At 55.4% G+C, this 24,072-nt stretch overlaps 1 protein-coding gene across 1 annotated transcript; it reads right to left on the bottom strand.

Annotated features, from left to right (window-relative positions):
• Positions 1-421: 421 nt before the first annotated feature.
• LOC114806156 (acyl-CoA dehydrogenase family member 11-like) lies at positions 422-19,650 on the bottom strand. Its single transcript, XM_029049496.2, has 14 exons — positions 19,370-19,650; positions 13,173-13,405; positions 11,462-11,561; positions 11,049-11,166; positions 10,779-10,921; positions 9,900-10,049; positions 9,549-9,643; positions 7,068-7,167; positions 5,488-5,628; positions 5,090-5,182; positions 3,756-3,863; positions 3,291-3,462; positions 2,083-2,149; positions 422-924 (listed from the first exon to the last, which is right to left on the bottom strand). Exons 1-14 carry the CDS (start codon positions 19,598-19,600, stop codon positions 798-800), a joined length of 1,878 nt encoding a protein of 625 aa, XP_028905329.1. The 5' UTR covers positions 19,601-19,650; the 3' UTR covers positions 422-797.
• Between the last annotated feature and the right edge of the window lie 4,422 nt (positions 19,651-24,072).

Below are 24,072 nucleotides of genomic sequence, written 5' to 3'. Positions count from 1 at the left end.
TGGCCCGGTCCAAAGAAGCAGGCCGTGAGCATCACTCCGGGGACCGGCGTTCGCCCCTCGCCCCCTCCCCAGCCAGGGACGTTTTGGGGGCAGCTCAGACCTGGGAGCCTCGTCTGTCACCCGCGACCGTCCCTCGCCCGGCGGGATTATTAGGGGAGGAGGTGGTGTAGGCAGGGGACTTGGATCATATGGCAGGCCTGGTGAGGGGTCCTCTGGGCCACCGGGGTGGACGGGGCAAGCCCAGCCTCGCCGGGCTGAGGCGGGGGCGACCGGCCGGGAGGCCCCCGAAAGACAACACCGTGATCCCCCCCAAGCCCCCGTGGGGCTCTAGTGGGCTTTGACGTGGCCCGTAGGTGACCCCGCAGATTCCGGTTGATGACAAAGTCCTCGTGCCCGGCTCGGACTCAAAGAGAATTCAGACTCGGCTTCTGGCTTTTTAATCGGTTTTTGGTGGAAGGGGGCCCGGGACTAACAGCTGACCTTTCACGCACGCCCCGCGCTCACCTCGTTCTTCGGTTCCGCCGATGAGGTTCGGCGCGGCCTCCCGACTGGCCTCGATGTCTCTTTTCAAGTCAGCTAGATGACGACCCCGCAGCCAAATGGGGGCCGTTGAGTCACGTCCCCGAGGCACTTAGCTGGGATACCGACCTTTCGGGCGAGGTCCTTCCCTTGCCGAAAAGCTACTTCGAACTAATTTCCATTTAAAATTCCTTCGGAGGCCGTGGCCACCGTCGGCTCGGGCCCCTGGCCGGAAGCGGGCGCCGGGCGAGCTCGGGGTGGTGGGGGGGGGGGGGGGCTCACAGCATCGTGTCGAGGAGGGGGCTTCCCTCGTAGACCAGGGCGGCGTCCATGGAAACGGCCTCTTGGCTGTAGCAGCCCGCCAGGGCGCCGGCAGCGGTGGGGCAGAGATCCCGTTCGCACCACCTGGCGGGGAGATGATAGAATAAGAACGGTGGCGTGCCCAGCACTGTGCTGAGAGCTGCGGGGAGGTATGATAAAGACGGACTGGACGCGGCCCCGGTCCCCAGGGGTCGCACAGGCTATGGGGGAGGGAGTCTAGCCCTCCTGGGTCTCCACCCTCCTGGAAGCGAGATCGTTTTGGCCCAGTCAGGACGGAGGCTTGACTCTGCTTTGGTTTCAAATGACTGATGATCTCGACCCGGGAAGGGTTCTGAAGTGGGAGGGGGTATCGTGGAAGGGGAATAATAATAATAATAATTAGGGTATTTGGTAAGCGCTTAACTATGCGCCAGACACTGCACTAAGCGCTGGGGTGGATACAGCAGATGGGGTTGGACACGGTCGATATCCCATGTGGGGCTCACAGTCTCCATCCCCGTTTTACAGATGGGGTAACTGAGGCCCAGAGAAGTGAAGTGACTTGCCCAAGGGCACCGAGCAGACAAGTGGCGGGGCCAGGATTAGAAGCCAGGCCCGGGCTCTATCCTCTACGCCATGCTGCTTCTCATATAAGGAGGCTGGGATCCTCCTCACTTAACTCCTCTTAGGAGGAGCGGCTTGACCTAGTGGAAAGAGCCCAGGGCCTGGGAGTCAAAGGACCTGGGTTCTAATCCCAACTCTGCCAGTGGCTTGCTGTGGGACCTTGGGCAAGTCACTTAACTTCTCTGTGCTTCAGTTCTCTTGTTCTGCCTCCTTAGACTGTGAGCCCCATGTAGGGCAGTGACTGTGTCCAACCTAATTAACTTGTATCTACCCCAGTGCTCAGAACAGTGTCCGATGCATTATAAGCACTTGAATACCATTAAAAGAAAGCAAGATGAAAAAATCGTGCCCGTTTCTTCATCTGACAAGGGGGATTCAATCCCTGTCCTCCCTCCTTCTTAGGTTGAGCCCCAGATGGGACAGGAACTGATTATCTTGTCTCTACCCCAGTGCTTGGCACAGAGTAAGCACTTAACAATTGCTATACAATTACTACCACCAGTTAATAGGGAGTTGGTAGGGTGCGAGGATCCAGAGCCGTCCCGGATGGAGGCTGGAGGCCGGGAGAGGGTCATGGCGGGTTTCGCGGGTCAGGAAACCAGCGTGGAGCCGACAGGCCGGCGAGGAATGGATTCTCACCTCTGCGCCGCGTAGACGTCCGTGGGGGAGGCGGCCGACGAGGCGGCGTGTTCCACCAGCAGCGCCCCTGGGGGAGGCACAAGCGAGGGTCGGGGGGTCAGCCCGGGCAGGGAGGTGGGGCCGGAGAGGGAAGGCTCTCCCTTTCCCTCCCTCTCTCCCTCGCACCCACCCACACTTACACACATTCTCACCCCACATACACAATGCAGTACGATCCACAAGCAGCCCCCCTCGGATCGCCTGAGGGAGACGTCAACAGACACAGACGCTCATGTGCACATGCAAACACGCCCACACGTACACAACACACACACACCCCCCCCCCCGGCTCCTCGCCCATGTGTTGCACAGGCAGCACCCCTGGGAAAGGCACAGGGAAAGAAGGAAAGGCCCGAGAGAGAGATCTGTCCATCTGTCCATCTCTCTCACACTTACACATCTGTACATACGTGATCAGGTCACCTGGGAAAAGGACCAGGAAGGAGGGAGAAAAGGCACACACGTATACACACACAAACACACACACACACTAGTTCACATCCTCCCCAGCTGTCTCCTGCTCCCCATTGCCAGGGACCCAGCCACTGCGGCTCCCATCACCAGACCCCGTGAAGGGAGGCAACCGCCAGGCTCACAGAGGGGAAAAGACCCCCCCCTCTGGCCCATCAGCCCCCTGAGGGGGAAGACCACCTCCTACCATTACTTCCCCTGCCTCCCGTTTCCCAGAGAGCCCAGCCACACCGCACCGGCCTCCGGTGACCCGCCGGGAGGAAACCGAGGCAGGGAAGCCGAAGGGACCCCAGCCTCTCCCTTCATTCGCTCATCCATCCGTTCATTCTTAATGAACGCCGGGTGCGGAGCACAACAGTACGCATTTGGGAGAGGACAGTAGAACAATCAAGGACACGTTTCCAGCCCGCCCCCGTCCCCGGCTGTCTGAGTCGCGAGCCGTGCAGCCCCGAGCCGGGTCCGGGTTGGGAGGCAAAAAGCTTCGGAGCGGAAGCTCCCTGTGGGCAGGGAACGCGTCTCGTGTTCCGACGCCCCTCGCCGGGCACTGGGTCCAGGTCGCCGCCCCCAGCGGGTGTTCGGTGGAGCCCACTGTTCCCCCCCAGGAAGCCGAAAGAGCCCGTGGCTCCGTCACCCTCCCCGGGCCCGGCCGCTACCCCCTCGGCCCCTCTCCCTGGCCCGTTGCCCCCGGGGGGTGGTACCTATGTAGATGCGAGCCAGAGAGTAGGCCCAATCCCGGGCCGCCGTCTCCATGGCGGTGCCCCCCAGACCCGGGACCTCCTCCAGGAACCGGTGGAGCTGCCGGAGGGCGTCCTGCAGGCGCCGGCCAGGGGCCGCCAGGGCCGGGCGCTCACGGGCGGAGTCCAGCTTCTCCTGCGAGACGAACCCGCCGAGGCCAGTCGACCCCGGGCTAGAGGGGGAGACGCAGCCAGCCCCGCTTCCCCCGGCTCACCGGGCTCCGTGTCAGTCATTTGAGGCAGCCACGTTCCCCGGGGACGGGGTGGGGGACATCTCAGGTCACCCCCCGCCCTCCTCCAAGAGTCCGTTCTGGGATCCCAGGCCCGGAGCCTGCCTCCCTAACGCCTCTCTGCCCCAGGACCACTCCGGCCCCTCGGCCCACCTGCCCCAGCTTTGCCCCGGTCCCTCCGCGGGCGCGATGCGCCCACCTGGACGGATGAGGCGAAGGCCCGGAGCACCTGGCCCTCGCTCTTGAGCTGGGCCTGCAGGACGTCCAGAGCCAGGATGTTGGTGGTTCCTTCCCAGATGGTCAGCACCTGGACGGGGACAAGCGTGCGGACAGAGGGGTCCGCCCCACCGAAGGGGAAGGGCCCGGCGGGGTCCCGTTCCCCGTTTATCGACGGCCACCCGGCCCCCAGGAACGCTGAGGAGCAGCGTGGCCTAATGGAAAGAGCACGGGCCTGGGAGTCGGACTCTACCAACTGCTTGCTGTGTAACCTTGGGGGAGTCACATCTATAATAATGATCATCGTCATAATAGTATTTGTCAATTGCTTACTATGTGCCAGACACCGTACTAAAACCACTCATCTCCAGGCCTCGGTTTCCTCAACCGTAAAATGGGGATTCAACACCTGTTCTCCGTCCTACTTCAGGCTGTGAGCCCCCACGTGGGACAGGGACTGTGTTCGACCTAATTAACTCGTACCCACCCCGGTGCTTAGAACAGTGTTGGACACATACTAAGCACTTAACAAGTCCCACGAAACGAACGAGGCAGAGGTGACCTCTGTCCTCTAGTTGGGAGTGAGGAGACCCCGACTTCTCGCTCGTGTCCCCTTTGGCGTCAGCCCCGGGACGGGGAGTCTCCGGTGGAGGCACGTCGCTGGACCCCAGAGACCCTCCAGGAAGCTGAGGCAGGGCTGTTCCGAGCGGCGTGGCTCGGTGGAAAGAGCACGGGCTTTGGAGTCAGAGGTCATGGGTTCGAATCACGGCTCGGCCACTCGTCAGCTGTGTGACTGTGGGCGAGTGACTTCACTTCTCTGTGCCTCAGTGACCTCATCTGTAAAATGGGGATGAAGACTGAGCCCCGCGTGGGACAACCTGATTCCCCTGTGTCTACCCCAGCGCTTAGAACAGTGCTCTGCACATAGTAAGCGCTTAACAAATACCAACATTATTATCCCTAGCCCTGTCTCCCCTGCTGTGCTCATTCACTCATTCATTCGTATTTACTGAGCACCTACTGTCTGCAAAGCGCTCTGCTAAGCGCTTGGGAGCCTACAAAACGACAATAAACAGTGACATTCCCTGCCCGCAGCGAGTTTATAGTTTAGAGGAAAATGACAGATATGTGCATAAGTGCTGTGGGGCCGGGAGGAGGGAAGAGCAAAGGAAGCAAGTCAGGGCGACGCAGGAGGGGCTGGGAGATGAGGAAAAGTGGGGCTAAATCTGGGAAGGCCTCGCGGAGGAGAGGGTCCCCACTCCGCCCCCGGGGGCCCAGACCAGGGGTATTCTGGGAGCGGCGGGCTCCGGGCGGTACCTGAGTGTCGCGCAGCAGGCCCGCCAGGCCCGTGTCTTCCATGTAGCCCTGCCCTCCGAAGCACTCCAGCCCCTCCGACACCACGGCCACGGCCTGCGCCACGACGGTCTCGCTCGGGGTCCCGGCCTCTTGAGGACCGCCGGGCGGGACGGGGACCGCCCTCGGGGGCTCCCCGGGGCCCGCCCCACCCCCGGCTTTGCCCCGTCCCCTCCCCCGGGACCCCAAAGAGCCCCGAAGGCAGAGGCACCCCCACTCCACAGGTCCGACCCACTCCCAGCTCACCGTGGCCCCTCGCCCAGCCCCCCTTCCCCCGGACCCCATCCCACCAGGCCCCCCTCTTTTTCCCGGTCTCCCCGCCTCTTCCAAACCCCCCGCCAAAGCTGAGCGGCCCCGGCTACCTGCTTGCCCGTGTACAGCTTGGCCACGGAGGGCAGCAGACGCAGCAGACGTTCTTCGGATGGGGTGGCCTGGTGGGTCTCCTCCAGGCCCAGCAGCCTGGCCAGCTCCATAGCCAGGAGAAACCCGCCCCGGGTCTCCACCTGGGGACCGACGGTAGGCGGGCAGCGAGGCCGTCGGCCCCGGGGGGCGGGGGAGGCAAATTTATTTATTTCTATTCATGTCTGTCTCCCCCTCTAAACTGTGAGCTCGTTGTGGGGAGGGATTATGTCTGTTCATTCATTCATTCATTCAATCGCATTAATTTAGCACTTAACGGTGCACAGAACACTGTACTAAGCACTTGAGAAGTACAATTGTTCTATCGTCCTCTTCCAAGAGCTTAGTCCAGTGCTCTGCCTACAGTAAGCGCTCAATAAATATGAATAAAAGAGTGAATGAATCAAAGAACAACGCCCGCCCCCCCCAACCCCGGGCTGGGATCATCCAGTGATGACGAGCTCCTGCTTTTATAATAATAACGGTAATTAAGTGCTTACTACATGCCAAGCACTGTTTTATCCCTTCTTTCCCCACCCCAGGCCTCCCCGCCTCAGCCAGGTGCCCCCAAGGCTCTGCCAAGACGCCCCCACCCCGCTGGTCACGTGGTCACCCAGACCACCCACCCGGGGAGCTTTTGGGGGGGGCCGGGGCCCGGCTCTCCCCAGTTTCAGTCCCAGCTCGGCCCCTGGCCTGCTGCTGTGTGATGTAGGGCAACTCACTCAACCTCTCTGCCCCTCAGCTTCCACATCTGTAAAAGGGGATGAGGCACCTGTTCTCCCTCACTCAGACAGTGAGGCCTCCGGGGGACGGGGGCTGGTTCCCATCTGATTATCCCACCCCAGCGCTCAGTAGAGTGCCTGGCACAGAGGGAACGCTTAACAAATACCATCATTATTATTATAGTCATCTGTCACCCCTGGGGGAAGTACTGAGAAGCAGTGTGGCCCGGTAGAAAGGGCGGTGGACCTGAGTTCTAATCCTGCTTTACCACTCATCAGCTGTGTGACCCCGGGCACGTCACTTAGCATCTCTGGGCTTCAGTGTCCTCATCTTTAAAATGGGGAGAAGTTACCCGTTGCCCTGTTTGCCAAGCTCTGTGCTGGATCGGGACCTGGGCCCCAACTGACTATCTTGGATCTAACCCCGATGGCTAGCACAGCGCTTAGCCCATAGGGAACCCTTGATCAATCATCGCGGCCTAGAGGACAGAGCCCCGGCCCGACAGCCAGGAGGACTGGGTCCTAATCCCAGCTCTGCCGCTTGTCTGCTGTGTGACCTTGGACATGTCACTTCACTTCTCCGCGTCTTAGCTACCTCACCTGAAAAATGGGCACGAAGACCGTGAGTCCCACCCGGGACAGGGACTGTGACCAACCCGATTCGCTTGTATCCACCCCAGCGCTTAGTACGGTGCCTGGCACATAGTAAGTCCTTTACAAATGCCACAGTCGGCCCTATTATCGTTATCATCATCCATCCGGTCGTGATGCTAAATGACTCGGGGGGGGCGGGCACCCCTCGGTCCCTACCCTCACCTCACCTCCATGCGGGCCAGGGTCTGGGTGTGCAGGGGGTGGTCTTTGATGAGCTTCCCGAACACGAACCGCTTGCTGGCATAATCCCGGGCCAGGTTGACGATCCTGCAGCGAGGGAAAAACGGCATGGGGTTACGGTGAGCCGCCAGCCGATGGTCACAAGGGGAAGCCCGAAGGCCAGCCGGGCTGAACCGCTACCTGACGGCCAGTCGGTCGATCAGTCGATTGTATTCATTGAGCGCTTACAGTGTGCAGAGTACTGGACTAAGCACTTGAGAGAGGACAGTTGTATTCATGCGATTCATCTGTAAAAGGGGGATTGAGCCCGCGAGCCCCACACGGGACAGGGATTGTGTCCAAACAGATTTGCTTATTTCCACCCCAGTACTTAATATAGTACGTGGCACACTGTAAGCGCTTCTCAGATATCACAATTATTATTATTACAATATAACTGACACAGTCCCTGCCCATAACGAGTTTACAGTCTAGAGGGGGAGACAGACATTAACATTAACTTCTCTGTGCCTCAGTTACCTCATCTGTAAAATGGGGATTAAGACTGTGAGCCCCACGTGGGACATCCTGATTCCCCTGTGTCTACCCCAGCGCTTAGAACAGTGCTCGGCACATAGTAAGCGCTTAACAAATCCCTACATTATTATAAATAAAATGAGAGATATATACGTAAGTGCTGTGAGGCTGGGGCGGGGGGGATGAATAAAGGGAGTAAAAGAGAGTGAAGCAGAAGGGAGTGGAAGTAAAGGAAAAGAGGGCTCAGGCAGGGAAGGCCTCTTGGAGAAGATGGGCCTTCGACAAGGCTGTGAAGGTGGGGAGAGTCATTGTCCGGCAGATATGAGGAGGGAGGGCCTTCCGGGCCAGAGGTAGGGTCAGCGCTTAGAACAGTGCTCTGCACATAGTAAGCGCTTAACAAATACCAACGTTATTATGTGGACGAGAGGTCGGCGGCCAGATAGATGAGATGGAGGCCCAGTGAGAAGACTGGCATTAAGAGGAGTGAACTGTCTGGCCTGGGCTGGAGTAGGAGAGTAGTAAGGTGAGGTGGGGGGGGGCGGGGCAAACCGAGGCAAGGTTTTAAAGTGAATTATGAGGAGTTTCTCTTCGATGCGGAGGTGGATGGATAACCACTCGAGGTTCCTGAGGAGTGAGGAGACGTGGACTGAACGTTTTTATAGAATACCAACAAATACCAACATCATCATTATTATTATTACTTGGATTAACGGGGTAGTAATTTGGAAGGAGAGGAAGAGACGGATTTTAGCCACCAGGGGGAGCCCGAAAACCAGCCAGGATGAACTGCCACCCGCCAGCCGCCAGGGGGAGCAACGGGCTTTTAATGGTAATAATAATAATAGTAATGGTATTTGTTAAGTGCTTACTATGTACACAGCACTGTACTCATCTGCTCAACTGTATATGTTTTCATTACCCTATTTATTTTGTTAATGAAATGTACATCGCCTCGATTCTATTTAGTTGCCATCGGTTTTTACGAGATGTTCTTCCCCTTGACTCTATTTATTGTCATTGTTCTCGTCTGTCCGTCTCCCCCGATTAGACTGTAAGCCCGTCAAATGGCAGGGACTGTCTCTATCTGTTGCCGACTTGTTCATTCCAAGCGCTCAGTTCATAGTAAGCGCTCAATAAATACTATTGAATGAATGAATGAACCCTGGTCCTCTGACACCCAGGCTGCTTTCACTAGGGTGGTTCGGTGGAAAGAGCCCGGGCTTGGGAGTCAGAGGTCGTGGGTTCTAATCCCGGTCTCTGCCGCTTGTCAGCTGTGTGACTTTGAGCAAGTCACTTCACTTCTCTGCGCCTCGGTTACCTCATCTGGAAAATGAGGATTAGGGCTGTGAGCCCCATGTAGGACAACCTGATTACACTGTATCCCCCCCAGTGCATAATGTTGGTATTTGTTAAGCGCTTACTATATGCAGAGCACTGTTGCGCTGGGGTAGATACAGGGTAATCAGGTTGTCCCATGTGAGGCTCACAGTCTTCATCCCCATTTTACAGATGAGGTAACTGAGGCACAGAAAAGGGAAGTGACTTGCCCACAGTCACCCAGCTGACAAGTGGCAGAGCCGGAATTCGAACCCATGACCGTTGACACCCAAGCCCGGGCTCTTTCCACTGAGCCACGCTGCTTCTCTACAGTAAGCGCTTAACAAATACCATTATTATTATTATTATTAGTGTTAGGAGGAGCTGTTCAGAAGGGCCGCTGGTGGGCTGATTTGGGCCTGGACCGCCCCCCACTAGGAGGCTGCAGGACTACTAGGGGGCACCACTTTCTCACAGGGACGTTCCACAAACCCCCCTGGGCAATGTTCACCCACCTCTGGGGACAGAGCATTCATCATCAGTGGGATTTATTGAGCGCTTACTGTGTGCAGAGCACCATACTAAGGGCTTGAGCACCATTCTAAGTGCTTGAGCACTGTATTAAGAGCCTTCACCTTCTCATGGAGGCCACGGCGCTGATCACGTTGTGGATCCTGGTGATGGCCAGCATCTTGGCGATGGTGGCCACGCCCCGGCCCTCCGCGGAGATCTGAAAGCCAAGCGGAGGTGGGCCTGCCGTCACTGCCGGCACCGCTCGGAGCAGGGCCACGAGCAGGGGAGCGAGGAGGGATTCTCCGGGCCGAGGGCAGCCCTGGATCCCGAGGGACGAGAGGGGTGGGGGCCGAGCCCATCCCGGAGCAGGTCGGAGGCGTCCGAGAACGCGCGTCTCCAGGAGCCCCGGAGAGCGGCCCGCCTGGGTCTCTGGAGGCAGCCCCCTGCGGCGATCCCCCGGGCACGTCCTTTACCTGGTAGGCCTCGGCTCCGTCCAGCAGCAGCTCCGCCGTGGGCATCTGCCGGGTGCCCAGCTTGTCCTTGAGCCGCTGCACCTCAATGCCGTTCAGCCGCCCCTGCTCGTCTCGCAGCTTCAGGAAGAAGAGGGTCAGCCCTCGGGTCCCCTGCAGCGCCGGACAGAGCGGGACAGCATCAGGGCCCCTGGGGTCGCCGGACAGATCCGGACCGGCTCGGGGTCAGGGTCCTGGGGTCGCCGGAGAGGACGGGGTCGGGGAACGTTGGGGTCACCGGACAGAGCAGGGCAGGGTCAGAGGTCCCACGGTCACCAGAGGGGACAGGGAAAGGACCTCCCGCTTGTCAGAGGGGAACGGGGTCAGGGCCCTGGGGTCACCAGAGAGGACAAGCCACTGGACAGAGTAGGACAGGGTCAGGGGTCCTGGGATGACTGGAGAGGACAGGGAAGTGGCCTCAGGGTCACCACAGTGAGACAGGGTCAGGGCCCTGGGGTCAGCCAAGAGGACAGGAAAGGGGCCTTGGGGTCACCGGACAGAGAGGGACATGGTCAAGGGGGCCCAGGATAACCAGACAGAGTGGAACAGGGTCAGGCCCCTAGGGTCACCGGAAAAGACAGGGTCAGGGGCCTTGGGGCCAACTGACAGAAAGGGTCACGGTTTGGGGCTTTAGGGTCACCAGAGTGGGATGGGCAGGGCCCTGGGGTGGCAGAGAGGAGAGGGTCAGGGATTTCAGGATCCCCGGACAGAGAGGGCCAGGGTTAGCGGCCCCGGGGTCACCCGCCAGAGCGGGCCAGGAGCAGGAGCTGGAAGTAGAAGCGGTGGCCGGGAGAAGCGCGGCCCCGGAGCGGGGCCGAGCCCTCCGCCCTCTCCCAGCCTGACCTCCTTGACGCAGTTCTGGTCATCCACCACCCTGGCCAGGGTCAGGGTCACGTCGGCGTCGGTGGCGGACGTGAACCACTTGTGCCCGTAGAGCCGGTAGGTGCCGTCGGCCTGCGCCCGGGCCAGCGTCTCCGTGCCCAGGGCTGAGGGGGTAGGGGGGGAGAAGGCCGGTGACGCGGAGGCCGTGGCCGCCCCTGGGGCTCGGGGTCCCGCCCGCCCGAGCCCGCGGCTCTCCCCCCGTGGCGGGGCAGGGCCAGCGGGCCCACTCACCCACATCCGAGCCGCCCTTGCGTTCCGTCATCCACTGGCCGGAGGTCCAGAAGCTCTGGGGGTCCCGGGAAGTCAGGTGAGCCAGGGCGGCCCCCGGCGGCCCCGAGCACCGCACCGTCTGCAGAGGGGCAACGGATCCGTCGATCGATCCGACGCCAGGGGAGACGCGGGGTTTCCCCGCCACAACGGCCACCGGCAGGGGCTTGAGCCCCCGCCCCCTTCCCACCTCCCCGGGCCGAGCCCATGAGCCCCCGGCTCCAGCCGGTCTCCGAGTGGCCGCCCGTGGGGCCAGGAGGGGAGGAGACCGAGGAGGGGGGTGGTCTCCAGCGCCCCGAAACCGGACACCGGGTGCGAGGGACTCGGCCGGACCCTGGGAGAGGTCTCCCCGAGAGCCGCGCCTGCCGGCCACTTACCTCCAGGACTTTAGCCGCCCCGTCGGTCATGGCGAGGGGGCAGGAGAAGAGGCCCGAGGAGGGCACGAACAGGTACAGCTTGGCCATCTGGTAGACACGGCTGGGCGGAGATAAACCGGGAGGTACTTGTTAGGCACTTACTTTTTGCCAGGGACTGTAGTCAGTGCTGGAGTAGACGCACGTTAATCCGACTGGACACGGCCCATGCACACTGCACACAGGAAGCTCTCGATAAATTGAGCGAGAAGCCGAGTCGCTCAGTGGAAAGAGCACAGTTTGGGAGTCGGAGGTCGTGGGTTCTAATCCCCCTTCCATCACTTGTCAGCTGTGTGACTCGGGGCAAGTCACTTCACTTCTCCGCGCCTCAGTTCCCTCATCTGTAAAATGGGGATTAAAACCGTGAGCCCCACGTGGGACAACCTGACAACCCTGTATCGCCCCCAAAGCTTAGAACAGTGCTTGGGACATAGTAGGCGCTTAACAAATGCCATTATTATTATTATTATGTGAGGCTTGCAATAAATCAATCAGTGATATTTATAGAATGTTAACCGTGCAAAGCATTATACTAAGCACTTGGGAGAGTATAATTTAACCAAGTTGGTAGACATGTTCCCTGCCCACATTGAGTTTACAGTCTTAATCCCCACTTTACAGATGAGGGAACCAAGGCCCAGGGGAGTGAAATAACTCACCCAAGGTCACGCAGCAGATGAGTGGTGGATCCGGGATTAGAACCCAGGTCCTCTGACTCCCGGGCGCGGGCTCTATCCATGAGGCCACACTGCCTCTCCCAGGAGGAGCGCCCTCCCACACTCTGCCCTTCACTTGGGGTGGCTGATCCACCCACGGTCCCTCAGGGATTCACTCATTCATTTCCAAATTCCCCCCCGGTCCCCCCAATCGGGGCTGCTACCTGAGAAGCAGCATGGCCTAATAATGTTGGTATTTGTTAAGCGCTTGCTATATGCAGAGCACTGTTCTAAGCGCTGGGGTAGACACAGGGGAATCAGGTTGTCCCACGTGGGGCTCACAGTCTTAATCCCCATTTGACAGATGAGGTAACTGAGGCACAGAGAAGCGAAGTGACTTGCCCACAGTCACACGGCTGACAAGTGGCAGAGCTGGGATTCGAACCCAAGACCTCTGACTCCAAAGCCCATGCTTTTTCCGCCTGGGCCCGGGAGTCAGAAGGACCTAGATTCTAACCCCGGCTCTTTCACTCGTCTGCTGAGTGACCTTGGGCAAGTCACTTCACTTCTCTAGGCCTCAGTTTCCTCACTTGTCAAATGGCGATAAAGACTGTCCCATTTGGGACAGGCACTGGGTCCAACCTGATTAGTTCATATTATAATAATAATAATAATGACCTTAAGGGTATTTGTTAAGCACTTACTATGTGCCAAGCAGTGTTCTAAGCGCTGGGATAGATAGAAGGTGATCAGGTTGTCCGACTTGGGGCTCAGTCTTAATGCCCATTTTCCAGATGAGGTAACTGAGGCCCAGAGAAGTAAATTGACTTGCCCAAAGTCACCCAGCTGACAAGCGGCAGAGCCGGGATTAGAACACACGACCTCCGACTCCACAGCCGGTGCTCTTTCCACTAAGCCACGCGCTTCTCTCATCCGCCCCAGCGCTTAGTACAGCGTCTGGCCCACAGTAAACGCTTAACAAACACCAAAGTTCTTATCACCGTTACTACTGTGATTACCTCCAGTTGGAGAATCGCCTCTCGAAGGCCTCGGCCACGAGCCCCTCGTGGGCGGCCAGGTCTTTCATCCTCCTCCAGGCGGGGCTGGTGACGATGCGGTCCACACGCCGGCCCCAGGCGTCATATTGCTGCAGCGAGGGCGGGCACAGCTCGCACTCGCGGCCCAGGGCGTCCACCTCCTCGGCCACCAGCTCCCCGAAGCGCTGCAGGTCCTCGTGCACGGCGGCGAACACCTGCGGGGAAGCCACGGCCCTCAGTCCGGGCCCCCGACCCTCCGAGGAGACGGGGGTCCCCGCGAACCCTCCCGTCCCCGATCCAGCCATCGTGAATCGCACCTCCTCCGAGAGGCCTTTCCTGCCGAAGCCCTCATCTCCCGTATTCCCTCTCCCTTCCGCATCATCCTTGCACTTGGATTCGCTCTCTTTATTCAGGCCACCCACAACCCCCCAGCACTTATATCCACTTATAGAGCCCGGGCCAGGGAGTCAGACATCATGGGTTCGAATCGCGGCTCTGCCTCTTGTCAGCTGTGTGACCGTGGGCAAGTCACTTCACTTCTCTGTGCCTCAGTTACCTCATCTGTCAAATGGGGATTAACTGTGAGCCTCACGTGGGACGACCTGATGACCCTGGATCTCCCCCAGCGCTTAGAACGGTGCTCTGCACATAGTAGGCGCTTAACAGATACCAACATTATTATGGGTTCTAATCCCGGCTCTGCCACCTGTCTGCTGTGTGACCTCGGGCAAGCCACTTCACTTTTCTGGGCCTCAGTGACCTCATCTGGAAAATGGGGATCAAGGCGTTCACTTTTCTGGGCCTCAGTGACCTCATCTGGAAAATGGGGATCAAGGCGGTGGGCCCCAGGTGGGACAGGGACTGGGTCCAACCTGATTTGCTTGTACCCACTCCAGCGCTTAGTACAGTGGCTGGCACATAATAAGCGCTTAACAAATGCCACAATTATTATTATTACCATCACCATTATCATCATAGGGCTCCTTTCTGCCAGTTTTGTCCTCTGTAGAATGGGGATTCAATACCTGTGCTTACTCCCACTTACTTTGGGAGCCCTGAGTGTGACAGGGACTGCCTCTGACCTCATTATCCTTCCGCTCCTCCAGCATTTATCACAGGGCTTTTTTTATGGTATTTGTTAAGCGCTTACTAGGTGTCAGGCGCCGTTCTAAGCGCTGGGGAAGATACAAGCTAATCGGGTTGGACACAGTCCCTGTCCCACGCGGGGCTCATAGTCTTAATCCCCATTTTACAGATGAGGTAACCGAGGGCCAGAGAGGTGAAGCGGCCTGCCGAAGGTCACTCATCAGACTAGTGGCGGAGCTGCGATTAGAACCCAGATCCGCCCAGGCCCAGGCTCTATCCACCAGGCCATAGTGCCTGGCCCACAGCCAGGGCTTAATCAATACCGCAAGATTATGATTATTGCACAGGGGAAGTAATTGAGAAGCAGCATGGCCCAGTGGAAAGAGCCCAGGCCCGGGAGCCAGAAGATCTGGGTTCTAATCCTGACTCGGTCACCTATCCGCTATGTGACCTTAGGCAAGTCATTTCTCTTCTCTGGGCCTCAGTTTCCTCAAATGTAAAATGGGAGTTTAACACCTGTTTTCCCTCCGATCTTAGATCGTGAGCCCCATGTGGGACCGGCCTGATGATCTTGGATCTACCCCAGTGCTTAGAACGGCGCTCGACGGATTGTAAGCACTTAAGAAATACCGTTTCTTTTTATTGAAAAAAAGTGTCTTTGGGCAGAGGGTCAGCCAGTGCCGTGTTCGATTCTGGGCAGTGGAGCTTCCCAGTGGAATCCCAGCTACCTCTCAGCTAGTTGGCAGGCACAACTGTTTTCCAACCCAGAGCTCTAAAACCCAGGATACTGCTGGCCTGATTTCCATTTGAGATTCCAGTACACAGTCCCCTCCCATTGCCCTTGACCCAGTTATTAAATCAAACTCTTCTCTTGGGCCACAGTCAACATTCCCTACCCTCTCTGGTTGAGAGAAGGGGAGGAAAGGAAAAATAACCCGTCAAACCCCCTCTAGACTGTAAGCTAGTTCAGGGACCGTGTCTGTTTATTGTTGCATTGTACTCTCCCAAGCACTTGGGAGAGCGCTCTGCCTGCAGTAAATCACTCAATCATATTTATTGTGTGTTTGCTATGTGCAGGACACTATGTTAAGCGGTTGGGAGAGTACAAGCAGACACATTCTATTATTATCGTTCTATCGTTATTATCATTGTTGTTAAAGTACTTGTTAAGCACTTATTAGGTGTCAAACAATGTTTACGAGCTGGGGTAGATAGAAGTTAATCAGGTCAGACACAATCCTAGTTCCAGATGGGGCTCCCAGTCTAAGTAGCAGGGAAAACGGGTATGGAATCCCCCCTATTTTGCCGATGGAGAAGCTGAGGTTTGGTTTGGTTTTTATGGTATTTGTTAAATGCTTACTCTGTGCCAGGCACTGTACTAGAAGCTGGGGTAGATACAAGATCATCAGGTCGGACAAAGTCCCTGTCCCACATGGGACTCACAGTCTTCATCCCCATTTCATAGATGAGGTAACTGAGGGACAGAGAAGTGAAGCGTCGTGTCCAAGGTCACAAAGCAGAGACGTGACAGAGCCGGGATAAGAACCCAGATCCTTCAGACTCCCAGGCCCGGGCTCTAAACACTAGGCCATGCTGCGTCTTTGTTCAGAGGAGACACAGAGCACTCCCCCGTTTCCCCTCTGCTCCCTCTACCCCCCCTTCACCTCTCCGCAGCTAAACCCTCTTCTCCCCCCTTTCCCTCTCCTCCTCCCCCTCTCCCATCCCACCCCCTCAGCACTGTACTCGTCCGCTCGACTGTATATATCTTCATCACCCTATTTATTTTGTTTAATGAGATGTACATCACCCTGATTCTATTTATTTGCCACTGTTTTAATGAGATGTTCTTCCCCTCGACTCTATTTATTGCCATTGTTCTTGTCTGCCCGTCTCCCCCGATTAGACCGTAAGCCCGTCAAAGGGCAGGGACCGTCTCTATCTGTTGCCGATTTGTACATTCCAAGCGCTTAGTACAGTGCTCTGCACCTAGTAAGCGCTCAATAAATACTATTGAATGAATGAATGAAAGTGGCTTGCCCAAGGCCACGTGGCAGGTACGTGGCAGAGACGGGATTAAAAACTTGGTCCTCTGGCTCCCAGGCCCCTGATCTTTCCACTAGGCCACACTGCTTTGCTTCAGGGACATTGTCCAACCTGAGTATCTTGTAACTCCCCCAAAACTCAGTAATAATAATAGCACTTGTTAAGTGCTTACTATGTGCCAAACACTGTTCTAAGAGCTGGGGTAGATACAGGTCAATCAGGTTGGACGCATTCCCTGTCCCACATGGGACTCATGCTTTTAATCCCCATTTTACAGTTGGCTTAACTGAGGCCCAGAGAAGTGAAATGACTTGTCCAAGGTCACATAGCAGACAAGTGGCAGAGCCAAGATTAGAACCCAGGTCCTTCTAACTCCCAGACTCATGCTGACTGCACTAGGCAATGCTGCTGGGACTTAGTACAGTGTTTGGCACACAGGGAGTGCTTAGCAAATACCATTTTTTGAAAAAAAGCCCTCAGTCAAGTGTTCTGCACAGAGTAAGCGCTCAAAATATACCACTGATTGATCGACTGATAAATGTCTCTTGTCTTTCCCCGCTCCCCAGCAGACATCCCATAGATCCGTCCTTCAGACGAGAGTCTCCCGCCTCGGTTCCTTTCCCGCCCCCCCCCCCCCAATAATCGAGGTGCTTGTTAAGCTCCTATCATAAGCCAAGCGCTGCGCTAAACACTTAGATACACGTTAACCTGGTTAAACCCGGTCCCCATCCCACATGGGGCTCAGAGTCTAAGGGAGAGGAAGAACATGTACTGAATCCCTATTTTACGGAGAAGCTAATAGAGGCACCACAATTATGATTATTCCTATTATTCTGTCTTTGCCTACAGAACCTGTATACATATCTGTATATTATATGTGATAAATTATTTGTCTTAGTGTCTGTCTCCCCCTCTAAACTGTGAGCTCACTGTGGGCAGGGAAAGTGTCTCCCAACTCTGTTGTACTGTGCTCTCCAAATACCCCGTCACACAGAAGGTAAGCCGCAGAGTCGGGATCAGATCTAGACTGGAAGCTCATCGTGGGCAGGGAATGAATCTGTTTATTGTTCTACTGTCCTCTCCCAAACGCTTCGTACAGTGCTCTGCGCACAGTAAGCACCAAGGAAATGCAAATGAATTGTATAAATCAGAATCCAGGCCCTTTGCCTCCCAGGCCGGCGATTCTTATGCCACCGTTTTGCCATTCCACATGCCACCCCTCCTTTATGGTCCTTTAAAAAATGCCACCTCCTCCTCCTCGATACACCCCTACATTGGTCCATAAACCCGCCGATCGCCCCTTCCGACCAAAACCGATGAGCCTGGTCTCGCAGGGAGGGGTGGAAGAGCGCTCGCTGATTAACCGGGGTTCTGACCCTGGAAGGTTTCCTAATCTAGAGGGTGCAGGTCAGGCTCAGCCGAAGAACTACTAGGTAAGAGGTCAAACAAAACAATTCTAAAGTAATCAGAGCCTTCTGACCTCCCTCCCAAAAACAGAACGTGACGGTGATTGGAACACGGTAGTGGTGGTGAGGGTGGGAGGGGAGCGGTGGCCCAATCCCACGTCCACACCGCCCCTTAAACACCGGACCGGATCAGTCGGGGCCTGACCTACGTGGGCCCCGGGGCAGCGTGCGTGGTTTCGGTCCCAGGCTTAGTGGAAAGAGCCCGGGCTTGAGAGTCAGAGGTCATGGGTTCTAATCCCGGCTCTGCCACTTTTCAGCTGTGTGATTTAGGGCGAGTCACTTCACTGTGTCTCAGATACCTCATCTGGAAAATGGGGATTAAGACTGTGAGCCCCACATGGGAAAACCTGATCACCTTGTATCAATCCCACTGCTTAGAACAGTGCTCTGCACATAGTAAGCGCTTAACAAATACCATTATTATTATTATTATTATTGCCCCAACCCTGCAGTGTGACAGTGATTAAATCCCGGGCCTGGGAGTCACAAGGACCCGGGTTCTAATTCTGGCTCTGAAACTTGTCTGCTGGGCGACCTTGGCCCAGTCACTTCGCTTCTCTGCGTCCTTATCTGTCAAATGGGGATTAAATCATTAATTCCTTCATTCAGTCGTCTTTATCGAGTGTTTACTGTGTGCAGAGTACCGTATTAAGCTCTTGGGAAAGTACAATATACCAATGTAACTGACAGATTCCCTTGAGTTTACAGTCTAGAGGGGAGACAGACACGAAGAGAAATAAATAAACTACAGCTATGGACAAAAGTGCTGTAGGGCTGGGAGAGGGGAAGAGCAAAGGGAACAAGTCGGGGTGACACAGAAGGGAGTGGGAAATGAAGATTAAGACCGTGAGCGTCACGTGGGACCAGGACTTTGTCCAACCTGATTAACTTGTATCTACCTCAGTGCTTAGAACAGGGCCTGGCATATAGTAAGTGCTTAACAAATATCATTTAAAAAAAAGCAAAAGCCCAGTCTCCAGTCTACTCCTAGCCCCCAGCTCCAGTCCCCAACCCTCGGCCCAGCCCCCGGCCCCCAACTCCCACCTGCTCTGCCCCAGCTCCCAACCCTCAGCCCAGCCCCCAGCTCCCACCTGCCCAGCCCCAGTCCTAGCCCCTGGTCCCCAACCCCCAGCCCGACCCCCAACCCTCAGCCCAGCCCCCAGCCCAGCCCTCAGCCCTCAGGAATAATAATAATGTCGGTATTTGTTAAGCGTTTACTATGTGCAGAGCATGCTGGGGTAGATACTGGGTAATCAGGTTGTCCCACGTGAGGCTCGCTGTTAATCCCCATTTTCCAGATGAGGGAACTGAGGCCCAGAGAAGTGAAGTGACTTGTCCGCAGTCACACAGCTGCCAAGTGGCAGAGGCGGGATAGGGACCTATGACCTCTGACTCCCAAGCCCGAGCTCTTTCCACTGAGCCACGTTGCTTCTCTGCCCAGCCTCCAGCCCCCCGCTCCCACCTGCCCAGCCCCAGTCCTAGCCCCCAGCCCCCACCTGCTCAGCCCCAGTCCTAGCCCCGACCCCAGCCCCCAATTCCCCCCTGCTGAGGCCCAGCCTCCCCCCCAGGCCCCCCGGGGCCTACCTGAGGGGGCAGGCGGGCTCGGAGGTGCGCTCGCAGGAGGGGGTCTTGGCGATAGGGGTCTCGGAGGCGGGGGCGGCCCTGGAAGAAGACCCCGATGCGGGATCGGGAGAAGGGGGCGGCGGGGCGCGGGTCCGGCCCCCCGGGGTCCCCCGGCTGGGGGCGGCCCAGGTAGGAGAGGCCCCGGCCCGGAGGCCCCCGCAGGACCGGTCCCGGACCCCGCAGCCGCGACATCGACGACCCCCGGCACGGCCACACCACCGGCCACCACCACCGGCCTCCGGGGGGAGGGGCCCAGCCGGGACCCCGCCCCCGGACCCGCCCCCTCCTCCTTCCTGCCGCCTGCCACTCAATCGGACTCCTTGAGCCCTTCCCGGGGGCGAAACACTGGACTGAGCGCACGGGAGAGGCCAGCACCACCATAAACGGTCACACTCCCGGCCCACATCGAGCTCACGGGCCAGAGGAGGTGAACGGCCCGTGACAAAAATGACAAAAAGAAACGATCCTATTAAAATAAAATAAACGATCCTATTTATTGAGCGCTTCCTGTGCGCAGAGCACTGTACTAAGCGCTAAGGCCAGGACAATCCAACAGTACAATCCAACAGTGAACAGATTCCCTTGCCCACAACGAGCTCACGGGCCAGAAGGGGAAAAGGCCTTCGTCCATTCATTCGATCCTATTTATTGAGCGCAGACAGTGACTGTGGGCAAGTCACTTAACTTCTCTGTGCCTCGGTTACCTCAACTGTAAAATGGGGATTGACTGTGAGCCTCACGTGGGACAATCTGATGACCCTGTATCTACCCCAGCGCTTAGAACAGTGCTCTGCACATAGTAAGCGCTTAACAAATACCAACATTATTATTATTATTATTAGAGCACTGTACTAAGCGCTCGGGAGAGGATGGCACCACAATAAACGGACACATTTCCTGCCCACAACGAGCTCACAGTCCAAAGGGGGAAACGGCCTTCATCCATTCATTCGATCGCATTTATTGAGCGCTTCCTGGGTGCAGAGCACTGTACTAAGCTCTCGTGAGAGGACGCACAACGATAAACAGTCACATTCCCTGTCTACAACGAGCTCACAGTCCAGAGGTGGAGAAAGGCTTCATTCATTCATTCATTCATTCATTCATTCATTCATTCATTCATTCATTCATTCAATCGTATTTATTGAGAGCTGATAGTGTGTAGAGCACTGTATTAAGCTCTCGGGAAAGGACAGCACCACAATAAACAGACAGATTCATGCACACAACGAGCTCACAGTCCAGAGGCAGAGACAGACTTCATTCATTCAGTCATATTTATTGAGCACTTCGTGTGTGCAGAACACTAGACTGAGCACTCGGGAGCAGACAATCCAACAATAAACAGACACATTCCCTGTCCACAACGAGCTCACAGTCCAGAGCAGGAAACAGACTTCATTCATTCATTCATTCATTCATTCATTCATTCATTCATTCATTCATTCATTCATTCATTCACTCGTATTTATTGACTGCTGACTGTGTGCAGAACACTGGACCAAGAGCTTGGGAGAGGAAAATCCAAAAGTAAAGTGACATTCCCTGACCACAAAGAGCTCACAGTCTAGAGGCAGGGAGGCAGACATCAACCTAAGTAAATAAAATGACAGAAATGGACATAAGTGCCGTGGGGCTGGGATGGGAGGGAAGAGAAAAGGATAAATAAAATGACAGATAAGGACATCAGTGCTGTGGGGCTGGGAGGGTGGGGGAAGAGCAAAGAGAGCGAGTCAAGACGACGCAGATGGAAGTGGGAGATGAGGAAAAGTGGGGCTTAGACTGGGAAGACCTCTTGGAGGAGGTGGGCCTTTGGTGAGGCTTTGAAGGCGGAGAGAGTCTGCATCTGTGGGATTTGAGGAGGGAGGGTGTTCCAGGTCAGAGGCAGGACGTGGGCCAGGGGTCGGCGGGGAGACGGGCGAGATGGAGGCCCGGTGAGAAAGTGAGCGGCACCAGAGGAGCGGAGTGTGCAGGCTGGGAGGGAGAAGGAGAGAAGCAGGTGAGGTAGGAGGGAGCAAGGGGATGGAGAGCTTTAAAATTAATAGTGAGGAGTTTTTGTTTGATATGGAAGTGGATGGGCAACCGCTGGAGTTTTTTGAGGAGCGGGGTGACATATCCTGAACGTTTATATAGGAAAATGATCCAGGCAGCAGGGTGAATTATGGACTGGAGTGGAGGAGGGAGGAGGCAGGGAGGTCAGCAAGGAGGCTGAAGCAGTAATCAAGGCAGAAGAGGATAATCTTCCCCTCTAAACTGTAAGCTCGTTGTGGGCAAGAGTGAGTCTGTTTTTTTGTTCTAGTATCCTCTCCCAAGCACTTAGTACAGTGCTCAGTAAGAGCTCAATGAACAATTGGATGAATTGGCCAGACTGACAGGCAGTCACCTATCCATGTACTCCTGCAAAAATACCTAAACCGTACGGGGTTGTTATCGCTCCCCCACCGTGCTCCCCGTCTATAACACTAACCCAGCTCCTGCTCTCTCTACAGTCAGCATATCTCTCCAAGGCTCAGCTCTCTTCTTTCTCCCTAATAATCATCATCATTATGGTATTCGTTAAGCACTTACTATGCGCCAAGCTCTGTTCTAAGCTCTGGGGTTAGATACAAGGTAGTCAGGTTGTCCCTCATGGGGCTTACGGTCCCCGTTCCACGTGGTTCTCAAAGTGTCCATCCCCATTTTCTAGATGGGGGAAATAAGGCGCAGAGCAGTGAAGTGACTTGATCAAGGTCACACAGCAGAGAAGTGGCAGACTCAGGATTAGAACCCAGGACCTTCTGACTCTCATTTGTCAGATGAGGTAACTGAGGCACAGAGAAGTTAAGCAGCTTGCCCAAGATCACACAGCTGATAAGTGACAGAGCTGGGATTAGAACCCACACCCTCTGACTCCCAAGCCTGGGCTCTTTCCACTTAGCTACGCTGATTCCCATTTCTCCCTGCCGACTCTCTTCAGTCCATTTTTACTTTCAGTACTTCCACAGAGTAGGAAAGATCAGGAAACTCAAAAATTGTACAGAGAAAAAACTTCTAGGGGAACTTTGGAATAATCTCCATTTAGGAGCTCTCTCCAGCACTATCGACAACTATTTCCACCATAAGGCTGGTGGTGTGCACCATCCTGTTAGAATTTATAACAATTCTCCGTGAAGAACCCTACTGCAAACTACGGGATCCCGAATGGTCACCCCATAATCCCATCTCCACCCAGTGTTCCCAGAAAATACTACCACTTAAAAGAAAATACTTATTCGTGAGTAGCAAGCCATTATGCAGGGGAGGGGGATTCAGAGACCTCTCGTCTTTGGACCCACATCAATTTTAGATGGTAAGATCATTATGAGCAAATAACTGGACAGTGGATCTTCATCCACCTCCGCATAAAACAGAAACTCCTTACCATCATTCAATCCCCTTGCCTCTTCCTACATTATCTACCTGATTTCCTACTTCAGTGCCCGGTGTGGGCAGGGATTCTCTTTTTATTGCTGAATTGTACTTTCCAAGTGCTTAGTACAGTGCTCTGCACAGAGTAAGTGCTCAATAAATACGATTGAATGAATGAATCCAGTCCGCTCACTGCATTCCTCCAATGTCGACCTACTCCCTGTATCTCAATCTCCTCTCTTTCGCTGCTGACTTCTTACTCACACCCTCCCTTTGGTCTGATATATTCCCTCCCCCTTAAAATATCAGAGACCATCCCTCTCCCGACTTTCAAATCCTTATTAAAAGCACATCTCCTTCAAGAGGGCTTCCCCGACTAAACCCACATTTCCACTAATAATAATGACGGTATTTGTTAAGCGCTTACTATCTGCCAAGCGCTAATGACCTCTCAAAATGGGGGATTTGTTCCCTTTATTCACCCCACCTTCAGCCTTTCAAAACTTTTGTCCACATACAATAAATATTTATTTTAATGTTAGTCTCCCTTCTAGACTGAGCTCTCTGTGGGCAGGGAACATGTCTACCGACTCTGTGGTATTGTACTCTCCCAAGCGCTTAGTACAGTCCTCTGCACCACGGTAGGTGTTCAATAAATGTGATGGATTGTTGGGGATTCAATACCGGTCCCTCCCCCTTCAAAGTGTGAACCCCAGATGCAACAAGAACTGTGTGATCTCACTGCATTTTATGCACTTCAGTGCTTAGCACTGTGTTTGTCACATAATAAAAGGTCAACAAGTACTTCAATTTAGTTTTATTAATGGAAAAGATTTGGGGGTGTGGCTTCCCAACTTTCTCCCCATGTCGGGAGAGAAGAAATAGGGCCCCTGCTCTCAAGAAACATGGAAAGGGAGCTCAAGTCCGCTGGGGCCCCGGGTAGATCCACAGGGGGTCAATAAATAGCATTGATTACTGTACTGTCCTTTCCCAAGTGCTTAGTACAGCACTCTGCACATAGTGAGAGCTCAATAAATAGTATTGCTTATGAGCTTAATAATGATAATAATAATAACGGTTTAGTTAAGTATTTACTATGTGCCAAGCACCATTCTAAACGCTGGTAGATACAAAATAATCAGGTTGGACATGGTCTCTGTCCCACGTGGGGCTCACAGTCGTCATCTCCATTTTACAGATGACGGAACAGAAGCTCAGAGAAGTGAAGTGACTTGTCCAAGTTCGCATAGCAGACAAGTGGCGGAGCCGGGATAAGA

The sequence above is a fragment of the Ornithorhynchus anatinus genome, chromosome 21 (genome assembly GCF_004115215.2).
Source record: "Ornithorhynchus anatinus isolate Pmale09 chromosome 21, mOrnAna1.pri.v4, whole genome shotgun sequence".
NCBI classification, from domain to species: domain Eukaryota; kingdom Metazoa; phylum Chordata; class Mammalia; order Monotremata; family Ornithorhynchidae; genus Ornithorhynchus; species Ornithorhynchus anatinus.
Note: the sequence above shows the minus strand (reverse complement) of the source record. Positions and strands in the feature narration are given on the sequence as shown.

Coding starts and splice junctions, on each gene's coding strand:
- LOC114806156 (XM_029049496.2), bottom strand. CDS start 19,600: ATGTCGCGGCTGCGGGGTCCGGGACCGGTCCTGCGGGGGCCTCCGGGC. Junction 11,167..11,461: donor GGGCGGCTAAAGTCCTGGAG/GTAAGTGGCCGG, acceptor GCCCCTCTGCAG/ACGGTGCGGTGCTCGGGGCC. Junction 3,463..3,755: donor CCTTCGCCTCATCCGTCCAG/GTGGGCGCATCG, acceptor TTCGTCTCGCAG/GAGAAGCTGGACTCCGCCCG.